Source organism: Sciurus carolinensis, chromosome 17 (assembly GCF_902686445.1).
Source record: "Sciurus carolinensis chromosome 17, mSciCar1.2, whole genome shotgun sequence".
In the NCBI taxonomy this organism is placed as follows: Eukaryota; Metazoa; Chordata; class Mammalia; order Rodentia; family Sciuridae; genus Sciurus; species Sciurus carolinensis.
Genome location: NC_062229.1, coordinates 25,257,868 through 25,276,040, shown reverse-complemented (window position 1 = coordinate 25,276,040; position 18,173 = coordinate 25,257,868). Strand labels below are relative to the sequence as shown.

Below are 18,173 nucleotides of genomic sequence, written 5' to 3'. Positions count from 1 at the left end.
AAGTAATCAATCAACCAATTATTCAGTGATCAGCTATCCTAAGGTATAGCACATAAAGGCCTGGATTTTTTAATTTTTTTAAAGAACTTTTTACTTTTTAACCAGTGGGTTACAATTATACACAATAGTGGGGTTCATTGTGATATTCACATGGGCACATAATTCGCTCTATCCCCAGCACTTCCCTTTTCCCTTCCTTCTTCCCTCCCTCTCTTCCCTTTCCTCTACTCCTCTGGTCTTCCTTCTGTTTATTTAAATATTGTTTGTTTGTTTGTTTGGTACTGGGGGTTGAACCCAGGGGCACTCAACCACTGAGCCACATCCCCAGCAATATTTTGTATTTTATTTAAAGACAGGGTCTCGCTGAGTTCATGATCCTCCTGCCTCAGCCTCCCAAGCCACTGGATTACAGGCGTGTGCCACCGTGCCCAGCTTTATTTACATATTCTTTTCATTGCTGCATTGTAAGGTGGAATTCATTGGGATATATTTAGACATGCATGTAGCATAATATGGTTGATTTTATTTCCCTGATTTCCCCTTTCCTCCCTTCCTCCCTCCCTCCTGATCCCCTACACTCTACTATTTCCCTTCTATTTATGGCTTCTTTATGATGTTTCAAAACTGCATTTGAGAAGGAAAAAGGGTCTGCAGCATTCTGATGTAATTCTGAAATACAGTTACAGATATGACTTCGTTTCTGTTCAGATGCTTTTCTAATCTGAAAAGCTTCCAGGTACACCTGGAATTCACTTTACCATCAGCTTTAAGGGCCAGCTACATGACGTAAATAGAAACAGACCTATGCAGGCATTTGGGGTTTTTAAACATTCTTTTCACGATGGTGAGATTCTGTTCCCTCTTCTCCTCCCTTAAGAGATTTGCTTTGAGTTCTCTAAAGGCCGACCTTTCAGAAGAAGATGCCAAAGGCCGCCTTCACCATTGCCCCGCCCTCCCCGGAGGAAAAATCGAGGCCTGTCCACCCTGTGTGTGTTTGAGCAACCTGTGAAAGTCAAAATTTTTAAAGTTTAATTTCTGTGATCCTTTTGATTAGCATTGTCGTTTCAGTAGGGACTTGAAACTATAGCTATTTCACTTCAGTTTTTCATTTCTCAGCCCTTGCCCCTGGACCAGGTGTCCAGAGACCTCTATTCATGCTGAGCATGCTACTAGTTAGCCATGATGACAAGAGACCTGACTCTTTTGAATCTCAGTGGCCTGGTTTGTTAGGAACTCAGTCATCTCTGAGCCCCTTTTCTCTCTATGATTCTAATTAATTTTATGTATATACTGAGAATTTAAACGAGGGGCACTTCAGCACTGAGCCGCATTCCCTGTCTTTTTATTTTTTTATTTTTTATTTTGAGACAGGGTCTTACTAAGTTGCTTAAGACCTTGCTAAGTTGCTGAGGTTGGCCTCAAACTTGTGATCCTCCTCTCTCACCCTCCTGAACTGCTTGGATTACAGGCATGTGGCACTGTGCCCAGCTAACTATAAATTTCTTTACATATAAACAGCATATGCACAGATCAGATATTCCTTCTTGTTTTCTAAAGAGCCCTAGACATTTTGCCTGTTACTTACACACTTAGGTTTGCAGTTAGAACTTTAGAAGGTCTTCTACTATTCATAAGAAACTGGCCTCTTGGTTGGGTGCGCCACCCCACAAGACTGAGCAGGCAGGTACAGGTGCCTTGTTGGTATATGTGGAATACCACAAATAATTAACCTGGAACTAACAGCAACAGGAAATTCACAAAAGGAGATATACAGATGATCAGTAATCATTGTATCAGTTGTTTTCCTCACTTGTAGTCAAAGAAATACAAACTAGTCAGCAGTGAGATGCCATTGTCCATGGAACAAAGAGGCTAAGATGAGAGCAAGTCTCCCAATATAAAGCAAGATCCTTAAAGATATTCACTTATTCACTTTTGGACACACTACTCTCACTTCTAGAACTCTAACCTAAGAAAATAATCAAAAATTCAAGCTTGCGTACCAGGATGTCCATGTACATGTTATTTCAAGTAACTGAAAGTGTGCATACAGCCTCAATGCCCCAGAATGCACCCCTGAGAAGGGATAAATTGACAATAGCCCACCTGTGCAGAAAATTCTTATTCAACTCTTTAGAATTAAATTCCAAAGTTTAAGAGCATGAAGAAATGCATCTGAAGCACTGAGAAGTGAAAAGAGCAAGATGCAAAATTATAGCTAACAGTTTGTTCATCTGCCTTTATATGTTTGTGCACGTTGACACGCATCTATTTACTCATTTAACACGAGAAAAGACTAGAAAGAATACGGCAATGTTGGTCATCTATGAGCGATGAACTTCTTAATGATTTTATTGTTTTTTAACACACTTCCAATTGTTCTCAGATTTTTTATAATGATTAAGTAACTTTATGATTTTTAACAAAAGCAGTCATTTGCAGACTATTTTCTACAGAAGGGAAATTTGGGAGCCTGGGGTTTGATTCTATTAGCACTGGGAGAGAGCCCCAGGGAGGGGCACAGGCCAGTGGGAGCTCTTGTCACAGCTCCTCTTAGACTCCAGATAAGGGGGCCTTTTCTGTCCTCCTGTGCCGTGTGGGGGACAGCTGCAGACGTGGACTCCTACAGCTCTTTTGTTGCTCAGTGCCACTCAGAGAGACGCTGAATTCCCTGGACTGAAATTCTCCTTGTAACTTGCTGCCAGCATAGCCGTGGCCCACAGAAACTGCTCTATGGGAACAGCCGCCTGTGATCACTTTCTCTGATCGCATCAGAAGCAGAGCTTGTGACAAAAGGAGCAGGCAGGGAAGAGATGTTTGGCTGGGGTCTCAGCCTACTGACAAGGCCTGCTCTGCTCCTGGCTTCTCTGCTCCCGGGAGCGTGGCTACCTTAGAAACGACTCTCTGTGGACCTGATGGCCCTAGGGACCCAGCGAGGAAGGAGAGGGAAGTCTCTGACTTGGACTTGCAGGGGTCCGGGGCCCTCTGCTTTCTCCTTTCCAGTTCCACATAAGTGGCTGCCTGGTCGGGTCAGGAGAGTGGGCAACAGGCTGCCCAGGGCTGCGTAGTGGGCAGATGTCATCTCAGAGACTAGTTAGGACTCTGCCATGTCCTGAGATTGTTTGAGCTACGTCTTAATTGGGACATTCCTTGCATGTGATGATTTGTACCAGCACTTAAGTAACCTGGCAGTCTGTGCTGGGAATTTCCTTGTCTGTCCTACTAATGAGCAGCCCACCCTCCCTATCAGCAGCTCGCCTTCCCTCTTTCTTCCTTCCTCTCCTCCTTCCCTTCTGTCTCATGAGACAGAGGTGGCCTTCAATGCCCAGCAGGTATCAATCATCCGTTCTGAATTCCTGGAGTCCCACCTCAGCTGGTCATACTGACGATCCCATCCCTTCTCCTCATGCACCTGTGTCTCAGTGCACGCAAACATCATCTCCCCCAGGTGGGCTTGAGGGAGTAAGAACGCCAACTCTGGAAATCCTCGGCCTTCAAGTGAAGGCCGGCATAATGCCCCTGCCTTTGATGGTCCTGGAGCCAGAAGCAGTTTGTTGGTGGTTTAAAGTTGCAGATTTTCACTCTCATAAAGGTCCCTGCTGTGCAGTCTCTAGAATGAATGAGTAACTCAGCTGCTTATAGTAAGTTTGTTCCTAGGTGCCATCTGCTGAATGAACAAACGGGAAACACTACGCTGGTTGTGAATCTGAATCATGAACACACAGCGTGCTGTGAGTGAGCGCTACTCCAGCAGGGCTGGGCTCCAAGTCCAGCAGCACCCTACACCCCCTTGCCCCTCATTCCCCTGCACCTGGCGCCTCCACGTTGCATCTTGCACACCTGGTGCCTCCACGTCGCACCTAGTGCACCTAGTGCACCTTGTACACCTAGTGCCTCCATTTCACCTACTGCCTCCATGCTGCCCCTTGGGCACTTAGCACCTCCACGTCGCACCTAGCATACCTTGTGCCTCCAGGTTTCATAGCTTCCCGTGCCTGCCTCTTACCCACCTCTTTCTTCCTTCATCTCTTGTCTTCACATCGTCCCCTCCACACTGTTCCCCACCTCTGCTACTGGGAAGCTTATTTATTCTTGCATTAAAACGAGCTTGGTTTAGTTCAAAGAAGTTAGCATTATTGAGCATATGTTATGGGCTGGGTGCTGGGAGCATCTCAAAGATTCCCTTCTTCTTCCTCTCAGGAGGAAAATGGAAAGGTCAGTCACATGCAATAAAACTTAAAAACTACCAAATACAGTTAGAAGTATCACACTGGACACACATACAAGGAAAGAACAGGAAGTTCCAAGACGCCTCAGGAGAGGTAGCATTGGAGTGGAGCCTGCAAGATGGAGTTGAACTTGACAAATGGATGATTTGGATAGCAGTTTGGAGAACAGCGTGAGTAAGGATGTGGACGCATATGAGGGCAACGTCGGGAAAAGAAGAGGCTGTGAAAAGGGAGGGGAAGGGATCCTTGATGACCAAGCTGAAGAATTTGGACTTGATTTGGAAGGAGGTACTCTTCAAACATGACTAGGCTTTCTTTTCCTCCCTCACATCTTTGAGAATGTCCAGGCATTGGAAACCGCAAATCAGTGACAGCAAATGGACTTCCTCCCCAAGGACCAGGGTCGCTTTCCCACCATTGTATCCCCAAAGCCTAGTTCCTTTAGCATCAGGCACATAGCAAGCACTCAACAAATACTAGTTGAATAAATAAGTAACATGCTTCACATAACTCTGTGCTTTCTGGTAACATGGTGCTGAGTTCCGAGGCCCCGCCCAAGTGCTGTGATCGGTGATGCCTGGATGGTCACAGGCGAGGGCACTGGGGCAGTCATGTGCATTTTGCCATCTCTGCCCCAGAAGACTCCTCTGAGGTGGCCCTGCCCTACTGCACCCAGGAGAAGGTCCAGCGCGCAGATGGGCTCCAGTGATCAAGTCACACTGTTGCCACCTCTCAGAAAAGAAGATGTATTGGTTCTGGTACACTGCTGTTTTATGAGGTGACCCCGCCTCCCCAGTTCCAGGGAAAGCATCTCATGGCAACTTACCAGACACCCTGCATTCAGAAGTGGTTGGAAGTGGTTCTGAAGCAGGCAGAACTAGACCATGGTGTTAGCAGTCAGGCTCACAGTGCCCGTGGTGAGGAGGTAGCACCTAGGGGGGGCCGAGCGGGATTTGGGAGGTTGGGTGCACCCTGCTGATTGATCTGGGTGCTGGCTGCACAGCTCTGTTTATTTGTGAAAGCTCACCAAATTGTGCATCCCAAGGAATCATGCTTTTTAATATGGTTACTGTCTTTTCATTTAGCAGTTCACTTTAAGAGATAAGAGGGGTGTCTCAGTGGTAGAGCACTTGTCTAGCATGTGTGAGACCTGGGGTTCAATCCCCAGCAGAGTAAGAAATAAAATAAATGAGAGAGAGAGAGAGAGAGAGAGAGAGAGAGAGAGAGAGAGAGAGATTAAAAAGATGAGGCTGGAGGAGTGTAGTCTTAGGCAGAGCAGCTGGGATTAGGGCGATTCTGGCCCACTGCAATTCTACACATTCACAGAAGGTGGCAGTGGTGGGCCACTTGATGAAATGCAGGAACAGATTCCGTACTTCCTCCTCCGCCCCTTGAGTCTTAATGCTGCTGATTTTAATCATCCTACTCATCTTTTTCTTTGGATTCAGATCCATCCTTCCTTCCTTCCTTCCTTCCATCCCAAAGACTTTTTTTTTTTTTTTTGCTTTGTTTTTGAGGCTCTTTGGGTTTTTTCCTGGCGCTGGGGACTGAACCCAGGGCGGTACATATGCTAAACATGTGCCCTGCCACTGAGCTACAGCCCTGGTGCTCACACTGAGAGAAGAGTGGGAAAACCTCAAAATCTGAAGAGACGGTAGTTCGTTAAGGCAGTAACAGCAAGTGAGCCTGCTGGCACCAAGTGCGTCAGGAAATGTTACCATTTGTTTCTTTTCTTTTGGGCATGTAAAGTCATCTGAGGCAAAACTTCCAATCTAAAAGATTAACAAAAATTCCAATCTAAAAAATTAACAAAAACATGTGTCCCCATGTGCCCAAATCTGCCCCAGTTGAACTGGGCAAGGCGCCCCTAGGTGTTAAAGGACGGCACCCCATCCTTGTGGAATACGAGCTTCATTTGTTCCGTGCTTTGGCGTATATTTGTATCCAGCCTCTTTGCTCACCCGTTCAATCTGAAGTAGCCACACAATGTTGTCTTTTGCTGAAATCTGTTGTATCATTTATGAAATGAGGTTAAAGATTCAGGTGCACCTCAAATTAACTGGAAGTCAAAGATGACTTCAGGAACTAAGAAATAGCACACGCCCAGGTTCTTCTCCTTCCATCCCACCATCCATCTACCTGTTCTCCTGTTCATCACCATGTGACGTTTTTAAAGAAGCCCACCATCAGTTGGCTCAGTGCCAGGTGCTGGGACTGGAAGGAGGAATGGGGAGTGGTCCTTGGCGTGATGAGCGTAGAGCTGGATGGGCTGGTCTTGGCATGGGACCACAAAACATCCTGGCCACGTGCTTCTCAGCAAGGTGTGCTGGCTGCTAAGGACACGAAGGAGGGCCCAGAACTGTGAGGAGGAGGACAGGGACAGCCAGCCAGGGAAGGGAATGCCCGAGTGCAGCAGTGCCTAAGGATGAATCTGGGCTTCTTGAGGAGGCTGAGCTGGGAAGGCATTCCTGCCGAGGGACACGGAGTTGCTGAGGAGCGTGGCACGTTCCAGCAGCCACTCCATGTGGCCTCTGAGGAACAAGGGCAGAGAAGCCAGGAAGGTCCACAGGGACCGAAGGGATGGTAGAGAGAAGCCCACATTCGGTCTGCTGGTACAGTTTTCTGAACTCCTTGATGCAGTTTCACTGACTGGCTTGCTTTCCTGACTCCAAGAGGAGCCAGAAAAATGCAGACCTGGGTCCTTCGGTGTCAAAACTCTGGGGGGACTTGGAAGGCCTGAGGACACAAGGTTCCTTATGGTGTCTGGGCCAACCTTCCACAAAAATGGAACCGTAGCAGCACGGCCCTCCTTCACTGTGCTTCTGTGCTAAAAGGCAGTGGAAGAACCAAGTGCAAGCGATTTGTAAATCTTTTTATGTAAAGGACTCATTTTCTGGGAATCTTGCTGGGGATGTGAGCTGTGACACAAAATGCCATCGTTCTCCTGCCAAGTGTGACCTTGCCAGTAGAATATCTTGGAGGAGGTGGGAGGCACAGAAGTTTTAAGTCTCAAACCCTAACATAATTATTTACAGGTTGTATTTTCTGTTTTGTAAATCTCTAGCTAATGCCTATTGATTTTAATGTTTTTCTGCCATATTTTTCTTTGTTTAATATAGTCACCTGTCTTTGTTAATTTTTACTGCAAGTGTTTAAAAAAAGTTTATTTTAGAACTGAGACAATGGTGTGATTATTTTTATGTGCACATGTGGAATTTCTTCCAAATTAATGCATAGCATGCTCAATGGTCCTGTGACATTAAATAATGCAACCCTATACTGGATAAGTTCTCAAAAATATGACATTTCCACTTGAGTGTTAAGTATGTTGGATCTTTCCAACCTTGAAAATGTATCCGCTCTCCTGCCACCACTGTTAATGGCAGACATACATTTGCACACATGCCCATAACAACATTTTAAAATGCAAAGACCAGGAATCCTTTTCTTCTAGCTGACCCTCCATCTCTTTTCCAGTCTTTTAGCTGCCTTCTCCATCCTCTTGCATCCACTAGAAAATTTCCTTCAAATAGCCTCTGTCCATCCACACAGCTGTCCAGTACACAACTCAGGGGCAGAGCCTTATCAGTATCAGTGTCCATCTGAATTAGATATTCTTGCATGGAAAAACGAGGATCCTATTAAACTTACAAAGCCGTCTCCTGCTACCCATGGCACTAATGTTAGGCACTGGCCTGTGGGGCCTTTTCGAGGTCACTGTTTTGGGACCTCCAGATAGAAGATCCACCCTGCCATCGTATAAATGAACTTGAAGTGCCTCAGGGCTTCTGTTTTGGGAAGGCATGTCATGCTGCTGGTGAAGTTCATGGAGGTCACTCTGCTCCCCTAAGTGAACAGTCCTCCTCCTGCTGTCCTGAACAACACGAAGCTGGTGCACATGTGAGCCTTCACAGTAGCTCTTGCTGAAACATTTCAGAACTGAATCAGGTGGGTTCACAAGAATAAGCCATTTCAGTCACGCACAATGCCACATGCCTATAATCCCAGCAGCTTGGGAGGCTGAGGCAGGGGGATCTCAAGTTCAAAACCAGCCTCAGCAAAAGCGAGGCCCTAAGCAACTCAGTGAGACCCTGTCTCTAAATAAAATACAAAACAGGGCTGGGGATGTAGCTCAGTGATTGAGTGCCCCTGAGTTCAATCACCGGTACCCCCCACCTGCAAAAAAAGACTAAACCCTTTCAAATTTAAAATTATTTTAGCATGAAGGTTAACCTCAACTTGTCCTCTGAAGAAAGTTTCTGTTTCACTTTTCAGCCACTAAGAGTGTGATTAAAACTACTTTTTAGCACAGTGGCACATGTCTATAATCCTAGTGACTCTGGAGGCTAAAGCAGAAAGTTCTCAAGTTTAGGGCCAGCCTCAGCAACTTAGTGAGGCTTTGTCTCAAAATAAGAAATAAATAGGGCTGGGATGGAACTCAGTGGTAAAGAGCCCAGTGCCCCCCACCCACCCACACACACTCAAGACTTTCTAAAAACAGACACTATAAATAAATTATAATTCATCTATAGTGTAGAACACTTGGTTGCTGTTTTTAAAATGAAATAGATCTATATAGACTATTATGGAAAAATTGATTCATACCATTATGTAAAATACCATAAAGTCAAACATTTAGCATGATTCCACCTATTTAAATCAAGAAAAAGATTTAAAGCCATATGCAGGTATACACACATTCATGTACATAAACTCCAGACTTCCAGGGATGTACATAGAACTGTTGGTGACCCCTCCTCAAAGCGGGGTAGACCCAGCCAGGATCTGAACCAAAAGGACAGGTTCTTGTTTAACTTGTATGATTTAAAATGTTTTTAAAGAAAGTAGGCAAGCCCTGTGTGTTAACTAAGGAACAAAGCAAGGAACCTTCGTTCTCGGCCCTCCTTTGTAGAACTCAACAAGTTTTTTCCTGCCGTTGTCCCATCTTCCCAGAAACACTTTGGGACAGGCTTTCCTTTCCCCCGTGTACACATGAGCAGCCTGACACTCAGAGCCAATAAGTGACTTACCTGAGAAGCAGAATGAGATTCGAACCCAGACCTTCCAAATCTGAGACCTAAGGCTCTTTCCACTTTCCATAGTAGAAAGTGGGACTGTCAGCGGGTGTGGTTGTGCACGCTGGTAATTCCAGCGGCTAGGGAGGCTGAGGCAGGAGGATCGCAAGTTCAAAGCCAGCCTCAGCAACTTACTGAGGGCCTGTCTCAAAAGAAAAGTTAAAAAAGGGCTAAAGTTAAAAAGTCACTGGGGATGTGGCTCAGTGGTTATGTACCCACTGAGTTCAATTTCTGGTACAAAAAAAAAAAAAAAGAAAGTAGGGCTATCATTAAAGAGGGCTGATCTGACTTAATGTCATCAGATTTCTTCAGGCTAGTTTCCAGGTTGGTCAGCAGACTTATTTTCATGAAGGGCAGTTGTTGCTACTCTTCAGCAAGTACGGCACGTGTCGCTGATTTCTAGATCCTTCGTATCCCATCCTTCTTCTCTTTTCCTGCTCTTTCCTCAGGGAGCCTTTTCATAAGCTGCTGGCCCAGGGCCTTATCAAGGGGCAGACATTCCGCCTAGCATCTGGACAGTATCTGCGGAGAGAGGAGGTGGACCTCACAGGTAAGGCCCCATCCCATCTGCTCCAGGCTATTGCAGAGAACCAAGGCCAGAGCAGGAGCTCTTCTGCTTGAAGACAGCTGCCTCTGGGCCCTGGCTGGGTGGGAAATCCAGGAGGGAGACCTGTTGGCCCCTGTTCTCTGCAGCTCAGCGTGTCTGGGTCTGGGCCTCTGCAGGCTGCTCCTGGGACTGGCTGGCTGCTCCTCCAGCGCAGCTCAGGCATCCAGCCGGAGTGTCCCTTCAGCTCCCAGCAGGGCTGTCATCCATACATGAGGCAGCATCCACTCAGCCAAGCTTGACAGCTGGTCTCGGGCAGAGCCCCAGGCCCAGGAGACGTTCTTCCAAGACCGCAGCTCTCCCAGCGTCTCCCCACAAGGCCTCGAGGTGCATTTGAGAGCCACAGGGCCTCCACCCCGCCTACTCCCTCTGTACCCCCCGTCCCCTCGCGCTCCCCCCTGGACTTCTCCCACTCCCCCAGGCCCTCTCCCTCCACTCTGTCTTCAGCCTTCCTCCAAGGCATCTTCCTGTCAGATCTTTAGGTGGCACCACGAGGATGTGTCATGTGCACCCAGCGCACAAGTAAAATGAGTGACATGTTAGGCGGTAGGGGGAGGGTCATGCACAGAGGCAGCCGTTAAAACCCCCAGCACTCAGCCACTCAGTTTGGAAAAACCAGTACAGAATGGATGAGACTAGGTGCACCCAGCCACCCCTTAGGTGGTACAGAGCCCCCCAGGCAAGCACTAAGAGGTGGTTCAGGTGAAAGTAGTTGATGGAATTACCCAATCAAAGCAATAATGTGTCAGGGTTTGGAATGGTTTGTGTAGACCGTGGGATAAAAGGAAGCTGGAGAAACAAATTATCAGTGTCTTTCCAGCACAGACCATAAAAAGTCTTATAAATTTGAGCTCTTAGTAAAATGCTCTCTCTGTTCTGGGCAAGGCAGCCCACATAGAGCTGTATAGTTTGTGCACTGCACAAAGGCATCCACCCAAGGGAATCAGCAGGGCCTGCAATCCAGACACTGCCAAACCATACATTTTGGGGCCTCATCTGCTGAAAGAGAGCACCTTTTATGTGTGTGTTTGTGGGGCTTTTAGTGGATATTGAACCCAGGGCCTTGCACATGCTAGGTAAATGCTCCACCACTGAACCACATCCCCAGCCCTTTTTATTTTATTTTGAGAGAGTCTCGCTGAGTTGCCTGGGCTGGTCTCAAATTTGCAATCCTCCTGCCTCAGCCTCCTGAGTCACTGGGATTACAGACATGTGCCACTGCACCTAACTAAGAGAACACCATTTTCTATCTTCTCAACTTCTCTGGCCAGAAAGATATAGTTTCCTAATTTGGACAACCGTGCTATAAAGGCTCGTCCTCGCCCAGGATGGGGTAGAGGAGGGAATGGTTCCGAGCCTCACCACAGCCTGGATGAACATGCTCCAGGACTTCAGCCTCCCTCCGCCCTGACGTCCTGGGCCAGTCAGAGTTGCGAACATCCTTCCCTCCCCACCGACTTGCCACCTGGGCGAGAAAGCCTCAGTCAGCAAGGGCAGGTTTCTGTCTCCTTAGCAGATGGACCTCTCCTGGCGTGTCCAGTTGGCTTTTAGGTGTAGACATCAGTCCCTTGGAGTTTGGTTGCCGTTGAGTTAGGGACAGAATTTCACCTGAAGGTGGGCCTAACACAGGGATCATGGGACCTGCCCCAGACCCAGCTGCAGGAACCACAGCCTGTCCCCAGCACACACTCCTTCTCCATCTCTCTTCAAGCCTGTCTCTCCTCCTCCTGCTGCTGTCTGTTCTTCTTTCTCTCCTCTGCCAGACTTAGACTCTTCAGCCTTCCTCCAAGGCATCTTCCTGTCAGATCTTTAGGTGGCACCACGAGGATGTGTCATGTGCACCCAGCACACAAGTAAAATGAGTGACATGTTAGGTCAGTTTACAAAGTGACCTTGGACAGCCACAGTGGCAAGTCTTGCCCTCACTCCTTAGTTCCTGGGGCTCCGGTGCCCAACAACATCAGAACAGTTTCTGTCTGTCAGCTCCAGTTCCTGAGAAAGAGGCTTAGCCTTGTCCTATGTCCTTTCAGTCCCTTCCACAGGGTCTTACAACAAGGTCACCACATCCCAACATGGCCTTTAAGGCCTCTTCTGTCAGCAGCTCTGGACAGTGTTGTGGTGTGTGGGTAAGATAGAAGATACTTCCCATGGTGGGGTGTCACCCACACCACAAAGGGACCACCATGGCGAGTCACCCCCATATGCCCAGACTGCACAAGATCAAGTTTTTTCGTTTGGGGGGTTTTTGTTTGGTTTTGGTTTCAGTACTGGGGATTGAACCTAGGGCCACTGAGCCACATCCCCAGCTCTTTTTATATTTTGAGACAGGATCTTGCTAAGTTGCTCAGGGCCTCTCGAAGTTGCTGGGGCTGACTTTGAACTCATGATCCTCTTGCCTCAGCCTCCCTGTTTGCTGGGATTACAGTTGTGAGCCACTGTGCCCGACCAAGATCATGCTCTGATGACTATGGGATAAATAGGGGCAACAGGTCTCAGAGTGAAGTGACCTCTTCGGGGACTCAGCTTTTCCAAGACCCTGAGTCCCCAGAGAAAACAGTAACTTGTGCAAGTTTGTGTTTTGTTTTGTTTATGGGACTGGAATGGACCCCAGGGCCTGTGTATGCCAGGCAAGCACTTGACCACTGAGCTACACCCCCTAACCCTTCTTATTCTTTTTTACTTTCCTATTTTTTTTTTTTTTTTTACAAAAATAATTTTGCTTACAAAGGGGATATTGTTTTGCAGAAAAAAACTGGCACAGGTCATCATATCTTTGTGTGTATTTATGAAAGGAAGGTTTGTGTTTTTAGTTTAAAAAAAATTCATAATACAGCAGAGGGAAAGAGAGTCGAGTTGAGAGAAAGAACTCTGCTCTTCAGATGGACACTCGGCCTTGCTCTCCGGGGTTTCTGAGGGGCTGTTTCTGGAAGACTCATTCTGAATCACTAGCGTTCCTGTGTGTTCTTTTGGCACCTAGGTTCTGCTCCTGTTCACGCAGAAACAAAGGAGAAGCTGGAGGTGACATGGGAGAAGATGAGTAAGTCCAAGCACAACGGGCTGGAGCCTGAGAAGGTTGTCGCACAGTACGGCATCGACACCGTTCGGCTCTACCTGCTTTTTGCTGCCCCTCCCGAGAAGGATATTTTGTGGGACGTGAAGAGTAAGTTGCCTTCCCCCTCCCGGCCTGCCTCCCTTGTGATCTGCCCTGGACTGCAGGAGCTGGGGGAAGGAGATGACTTCGCTGAAGACGGTAGTGGAGAGTTCTAGGACTCCACTCCATAAAGCGGGAAGCTGTTTGCCCAGTGTCCTGTGGCACCTCAGGCCAGTGCTCTCCAGTGTGAGTGAGCCTCAGGATCATTTGGGGAACTTGCTGCACAGTCTCCGGGGCAGAGCCAGGAACCTGCCTTGCAAAGGCTCCGTGGCAATTCTGCACTTCTGCAAGGACCACTCCTGGAGAGCCGTCGCCTCAGACGCAGGGGGCTTCAGTGCTGCTCCTAGACCTGCTCTGCTACAGAGGCCTATCCTCTGGATCTGCCCGGAAGGTTTTTTTTTCTAGAACAGGGCAATCCTCCCTCAGCAGTGCAGAAAACCTCAGGTGGGGACCTAGGTTGGTTGTTACCTGTGGCCTCCCAGCAACCCCAGCACCTCCATCTCCCCTTGGGGATTTTTCTTTCTGTGGTGGTTCAGATTTAAGAGGATGTGAAGTAAAATGATCTTGGGCACCTCGCTACCTAGATCCTTCCTGTGATCTACCCCAAGCATATTTGTGGGAGGAGGAAGGGAAGTGCTGGGACCTTGACCTTGTGTGAAGCGAGCATGCTGTTTGAGGAGTCCCCAGTTGTCTCAGCCCCCTTATCTGGTGGGAGTGTAGTCTGGAGCCATGGTGATGGTTGCTAGTCCTCTCATACACTGCATCAGAACCACAGGGAGCTTGGAAAGCAGAGACAGACACAGGGTCAGCTCCTCGCCCTTGGCCATGGGACAGGTTCCAGGAACCTATTTCTAACAAGCTTCCCAGAAGACTTAGCTGTATACCCAGGCTTGAGAACACCTGGCCCAAGGACCAAACAGTACAGAAACCTGAGTGGCCCTTGTTTGGCCAGTTGTGTGACCCAGGACCAACATGTAAGCCATTTGACTTTACCAGGTCACATTAACAGATTTGGTGAATCTGTTAATTTAGTGCCCAGTGGGGGGGCACAGTCCTATAATCCTAGGGGCTTAGGAGGCTGAGGCAGGAGGATTGCAACAACTTAGCAAGACCCTGTCTCAGATTTTTAAAATTTTAAAAAGGGACTAAGAGTGTAGCTCAGTGGTGGAACATCCCTGGGTTAAATCCCCAGTACCACACGCCCAAAGATTTGGTGAGTGTGTTTGAACTGCGTGACACACGCATACCTGGAAGGACAGGGGTTGGGTAGAGTTCTTCCCTCCACGGCAGTGCGTTCCCAAGCACAGCCTGCCAGCCACAGCCGCTACATACCCTGCCCTAGCACACGCCTGGCTCCCCAACAAGCCCGCCTAATCAAGGAAGCAGTGTACTGATGCCCGTCCCCACTGAGCTTCCGATCTCATCATGGGCCCAGGACAGTTGGTGGGCAGCATTCTGAGTAGCTCTGCCGTCCTGTACTTGGAATATCCGGGGCACTGAGAGATACCCAAATCAGTCCTGGCCTGACTTCCCAGACGCTGGAAGCCAGGGAGGACCGTGGGCGCAGGGAAGCATCTTACCCATTCACAAGTGCATGTTTTGGCTTACTTATCATCAAATCTACCTTCTCATGAGTGCTCTCTTTTCTCTGTCTCTTTTACTGCCACTAAATTCAGCTGATGCTCTCCCTGGGGTGCTGAGATGGCAGCAGCGCCTGTGGTCTTTGGCAACCCGATTTATCGAGGTCAGGACTTCTGGGAAGGACCCCAAGCCTCAGCTGCTGAGCCCAGCGGAGAAAGCCGAGGCCAGGAAGCTCTGGGAGTACAAGAACTCGGTCATCTCTCAGGTCAGAAAGTGCAGCAGACCCTGGCTGATTCTGTCACTGAGCTCTCTGTGGGAGCCTTGCCTCATGGTGGGCGTGGCCCCTGATTTGGGGTGGACCTTCCTGGGGCTTCTTGCAGTTTTGTTCCTACTTGCTCCTTCTACTGTGGTTATCTTACAAAGACAGGGCAACAGGTCAGACATTGTAATGGAAAGAGATGACCTCAGGAAATGGCTTCCTAATGCCATATCACAGAGTCCACTGGATCTCAGGGAGCTGCCTGCTTCCCGTGTTTCCGTATCTGACACTTCCAGGTGGAGAAGCTCATCCAGGACCTCGCTGATGACATGCTGCTTGTGTCATATTAACAGAAACAGAATTCTTAATGGGTGTCTCTTATCCCAAATTCATAGTGTTTTTTAGTCAGCTGTTTTGTTGCTGTGACTAAAAGACCCGACCAGCACAATTATAGAGGAGGAAGAGTTTATTTGAGGGCTCACTGTTTCAGAGATCTTAGTCCATAGAAGACTGGCTCCATTCCTCAGGACTTGAGGTGAGGCTGAGCATCATGGTGGAGAAGGTGGCAGAGGTGGGAGAAGGTGGCTCACATCACATGATCAGGAAGCAGAGAGAGACTCCGCTCTCCAGATGCAAAATATATACCCCATGGCCACGCCCCAATTCCCACCTCCTTCAGCCACTTCGGTTAATCCCATCAGAGATTAATTCACTGATGGGGTTAAGAGTCTTACAACCCGATCATTCCTCCTCTGAACCTTCCTGCATTGTCTTACATGTGAGCTTTTGGGGGACACCTCATATCCAAACCATAACACTTAGGCTTTCTTCCTCCTCCTCCTCCTCCTCCTCCTTTCTCCTCTTCTTCCTCCCCCTTTCCCTCTTGCTGCTGCTGCTCCTCCTCCTCCTCCTCCTCCTCCTCCTTCTTCATGTGCTGATTCAGGACTGGGGATAGAACCCACTGATTGAGTACCTACCAAGCTTGCACCAGGCCCTGGGTTCAGTTCCCAGCACTGACCAAAAAAAAGTGTGCTGATTCAAACTTGCAAGTTCAGCCACAGTCACTCCTCTGGACTCAGGTTCAGATGACTGATGCCCTGATGATGCTTCTTCTACCTCATCCCCACCCTCTGTACCTCTCTGCGGAGGAGCAGAGCTCACTGAATTGAGCATAATGACCTGAGTGATGGCCAGGCAATTGTTTTCAGAGCACGTATTTTCTCTCTGGATCTGGCAAATTCTCCTGTTCTGTCAGATAATAGGCTTGAGTTATTTCAACAAGTTAGAAACTCTTGACATCTTAAAGAAGTTCTATTTTTCTGTATTTTTGCCCATAGTCAGAATTGAAACAAACGAAAAAGCTGACAAATCACATTAGTGTTCTTATGTTGCCTCTACATTTCAAAATGTAAAGCTAACCTTATCCTGTATACCAAGAACCTTCATTGTGAATTTAACCAAGCAGAAGGGACATCCCTGGCCCATCTCTGTTTACTGTTGTTTTGATGTTTGCTCACCAGGGGGTCCTGCCTCCTATTCAGACAACTAACATTGTTTCCTTAAACTCCTATTATGGGAACCAAAACTATCTCAGAGACATGGAAGATGTATGGACTGCTTAAATAGTGAAAAAAAGTCTTAAATAGTGGAAACAGCATTAACTTTAAAAAATATTTGTGCTGATGAAACATAATGATTATTTGAGATAGTAAATAAATTTATAAATGTCTTTGCAGTCATTTAATTTCACTTTTTTATAATTTGAATTTTTTCAGAAAGTTTAAAGGAATTTTGAGAAAAGCGAATAATTCAACTTTTATTAATAGGTGACTGGCCATTTCACAGAGGACTTCTCACTGAATTCTGCAGTTTCTCAGCTGATGGGACTCAGCAGTGCCCTCTTGGTAAGTGCCCTCTAGGTGAGTGTTTTTGCTGGTAGCAGAGGGGGGAAGTTGATTCTGAGCCTGTGGGATCCCAGGTTGTGGACAGAGCAGCACTACAGTGTCACCTCCTCAGTGCAATTCTGTTGTCTTAAGCATTTTCTTGCCTTTCACTCACCTGAAATCCCAGTGAACTTGGGAGGCTGAGGCTGGAGGATTGCAAGTTTGAGGCCAGCCTGGACAACTTAGTGAGACCCTGTCTCAAAAGACAAACAAAAAAGGACCTAGGGATATAGTTCAGTGGTAGAGCACTTGCCTAGAATGCACAAGGTCCAGTTCCTCAAAAAAAGGAAAAAAAAAAATTTGTTTCTCCATAGTCACCACCTAGTCTTATTACTGGAACATTTTTAAAAGATCGCATGATGCAAACCCCCTTCTTCCCCAGGAGTTTGCAGATGAAGACATGGAGGGGCTGGGGCGTGGCTCACTGGTAGAGCACTCGCCAGCATGCATGAGGCCCTGGATTCATCCCCAGCACAAAACAAGGGAAGCCCAGAGAAGTGAGATGACAGGTGCAGACCAGGCTCAGGCCTCTCTCTTTTTTGGCTCCTAGTCCCCAGCGGCCTGATTTCCTGAATGAATTGTGATATTTTCCCAACACAGTTATATTTTATGTTTATTTAATCTAGATGGATCAGAATTATTCTCACTAAAAACAAAAACCAGCCTTTTAAGTACCATTCATCTTGCTACAACAGGATTCCCATTTTTCTTGCCAGGGAAGAATTTGTCAGCAACTGAGGTCAGCGGTTAGATGACAAGAAATGTGCATTAAAACCATTTGCAGCAGGCACACCTGTAATCCCTGCCACTCGGGCAACTTAGTGAGAAGAAAGAGAAAAGAAAAGGGCTGGTGGGTAACTCCGTAGTAGAGTGTACCCAGTATGGCAATAAAAATAAAGTTAAAAAGTAGGGCCCATATGATATATTCTTTTGGGTGCAGAGATACTAAAAATTTTATACATGGTTTTCTTTTTTTTAAAAAATGAGGGTATGCTGGGCCTGGTGGTGTGCACCTGTAGTCTAGCTACTCGGGAGCCTGAGGCAGGAGGATCCCTTGAGCCCAAGAGTTCAAGGCCAGCCTGGGCAACACTGTGAGACCCTATCTAAAAAAAAAAAAAAAAATAGAAGATATATGTACATATGATCTTTGTAAAACTGCCTAAAATGTTTGAACATGACTTCATGTGTAAAGGCATAGAAAATTCTACCAGGGAGGCTGTGGGCAGAAACAGCTGCAAGGGGGCAGATGTTTCACTTTTAATTCAGTTTTTTATAATGTTTGCCCGTTTTTCCCTGACTAAATAGCAACACGTAGCCCAGAACCCTTGAGA

General features: G+C 47.3%; 1 protein-coding gene across 4 annotated transcripts in view; it reads left to right on the top strand.

Moving 5' to 3' along the window:
- Positions 1–18,173, top strand: part of Lars2 (leucyl-tRNA synthetase 2, mitochondrial) — a 145,218-nt gene that overhangs the window by 109,940 nt on the left and 17,105 nt on the right. For all 4 annotated transcript variants that reach the window (XM_047531622.1, XM_047531621.1, XM_047531623.1 and 1 more), the window contains exons 15-18: positions 9,754–9,854; positions 12,886–13,068; positions 14,736–14,905; positions 16,726–16,803. In XM_047531622.1, the coding sequence (XP_047387578.1) occupies positions 9,754–9,854; positions 12,886–13,068; positions 14,736–14,905; positions 16,726–16,803 (532 nt within the window). The remainder of the gene's footprint in view (positions 1–9,753; positions 9,855–12,885; positions 13,069–14,735; positions 14,906–16,725; positions 16,804–18,173) is intronic.